The following is a 2,085-nucleotide window of genomic DNA, read 5'->3' on the forward strand; positions in this document are numbered from 1 at the left end:
ATCAAATGGCTTCTCTTGCACAGTTTTTGTACTGCCTGCACTTGATGTTACCAAGCTGTTTTGCTTCACAGTTGACCCTAGCTTCCCAGAACTGATCATCTGATGAATTTTATTAACTATATCAAACAGAGACTTTGAGAGAGAAAAAAAGCATACAAGAAGTCTTGAGCACAGAGCTTTCAAATTCAGTAACCCAATTCTTCATTTCAATTAATCTTAAAGAAAAAGCTAAGACATGCTACTGTTGGTTCAAGGATTATACCTTTGATACATGTAAGTCCCACTTTTGACCAATTCCAATTGACTGAAGCGTCTCAAAGTCTGTTCCTTACATGTCACAAACAGGTACACAGCTTGACTCAGAAGTTTGAATTTTATTCAATTATTCAAAATCCTCATTTAAAATTACATTTTAAATTCTCATAATTCCTGTGAAAGCAAAAATATATTCTCTGAATATTCTATTTCACTTTCTCTTGCTTTTTTCATAAGCAAACAGCAAGAGAGTTATCAAAGTTAGATTCAAATGAGTCTAGTGGTTTGTGTGGTCAGTCGTGCCTATGATGGCCATATCACTAATCAGTAAAGTCAAGTCTGTTGGGATTTGGAGAGGTTAGTCATTTCCCTTGCAGGACGCTACTAATACTACGCACAAATTGATTGCTAAAAGAATATAAGACACTCAGCCTCAGTAAATAGAAGCTTTTCACTGTTCACCTTGAAATAGACATGAAAAAATTCACTCTAGACTACTTTGAAGGTGCAGAGCAACTTTTTAATGATACCCGTATTAATTTCAAAAGCCTGCAAGTGACTTAGGAGTTCAATTATTATTTTAAAAAAAATGAAATTATGCTTTTTAAGACTTGGCACTCAAATCAATACACAGAAGGAAGAAACACTTTCTATGTGCAGTCTAATAAAAAAGAAGTTGACAGAAATAGAATATTATTTCTTACTTCATTCTCTATTGGTAGCACACAGTCTGCATGTTCATTAAGTTCCTTCATAGCCAGAACACTGTTATATGGAGAAGTAATAACATCATCTTCACCAGAGGGATAAACTGAAGTAACAAATCTATATACTTCTGGGAATTCATCCTCAAGCAAATTTAGTACAAAAGTTCCAAGACCAGATCCTGTCCCTAATTATGAATGAAGACAGAATGAGAGAAGATAAAAGGTTCCCCATGTTATCATAAGCCTTAAGACTCGTATGTTGGAAACATAAAACTTTTAAATTATATATATATATTAATAAACATTTTTTGAAGCATTTGGCTGACAGTGGAGGCTAGTCAGATGTATATTAAGGCAGGAAGGTTTTTCCCAGACAGGAAAATAATTAAGCAATAGAAGTATTTCCCATAGTATACCAGACAGGCTGAAGTATACAATCTCAACAATTTCTGCAAACCAAAAAGTCCTATTATGTAACCAACATTTTTCTGACCTAGTATTTTTATTTCCGATTTTAAAATCTTTAATTTGAATTTTGAAATAAAACCTTTGTTTAAAAACATTGAACTGCCCCAAACAATTATTTACTTTCCTTTTGTTTTTTTTTTTTTTCCCTCATTCTCCAGTCAAAACAGAATAACCCCTTTCCCCCAGCACACACACTTTTTTCCTCATTAGCACTAAGCACATGGCACTGAGTTCAAATCAGAGAACTGAACTGTGTTTTTTCTGTCTTGGACACCTAACATTCTCAGCAGCAGACAATTTCATCTACAAACAAGACAGCAATTTTCTGCAATAACGGAAACAATATCTGCAGGGTGTCTCAAATTGAGCAAATGGCCAGAAAAAAGGCCCTTGACAAAACTCTTGCTTCATATTTAGAGCTATTTTCTCTGCCTTTTTCCACACCATAACCAGTTACAATACATGCTCCTCCCATATTTCTGGGGGAGGAAGGCTTAGTGGCAATACAGTAATGACAAAATTGTCACTGCAAGGGATTCTCCCTTCTGATTTATTAACAGAGTAGCTACACTGGACTCAAGAGAATTATGTGGAAGGAAAATAGAAATAACAAAGTTTTTCTGAAGTTAAGCAACATTATAAGTCTTCTTCAAAG

The 2,085-nt window shown here is 34.4% G+C and overlaps 1 protein-coding gene across 1 annotated transcript in view; it reads right to left on the reverse strand.

Moving 5' to 3' along the window:
- Window positions 1-2,085, reverse strand: part of TUBE1 (tubulin, epsilon 1) — a 15,009-nt gene that overhangs the window by 7,331 nt on the left and 5,593 nt on the right. The window contains 2 exon segments of the mRNA XM_009324467.1: window positions 3-132; window positions 960-1,147. Of these exon segments, the coding sequence (XP_009322742.1) occupies window positions 3-132; window positions 960-1,147 (318 nt within the window).

Source organism: Pygoscelis adeliae, unplaced genomic scaffold, assembly GCF_000699105.1.
Source record: "Pygoscelis adeliae isolate BGI_AS28 unplaced genomic scaffold, ASM69910v1 Scaffold125, whole genome shotgun sequence".
Lineage (NCBI taxonomy): Eukaryota > Metazoa > Chordata > Aves > Sphenisciformes > Spheniscidae > Pygoscelis > Pygoscelis adeliae.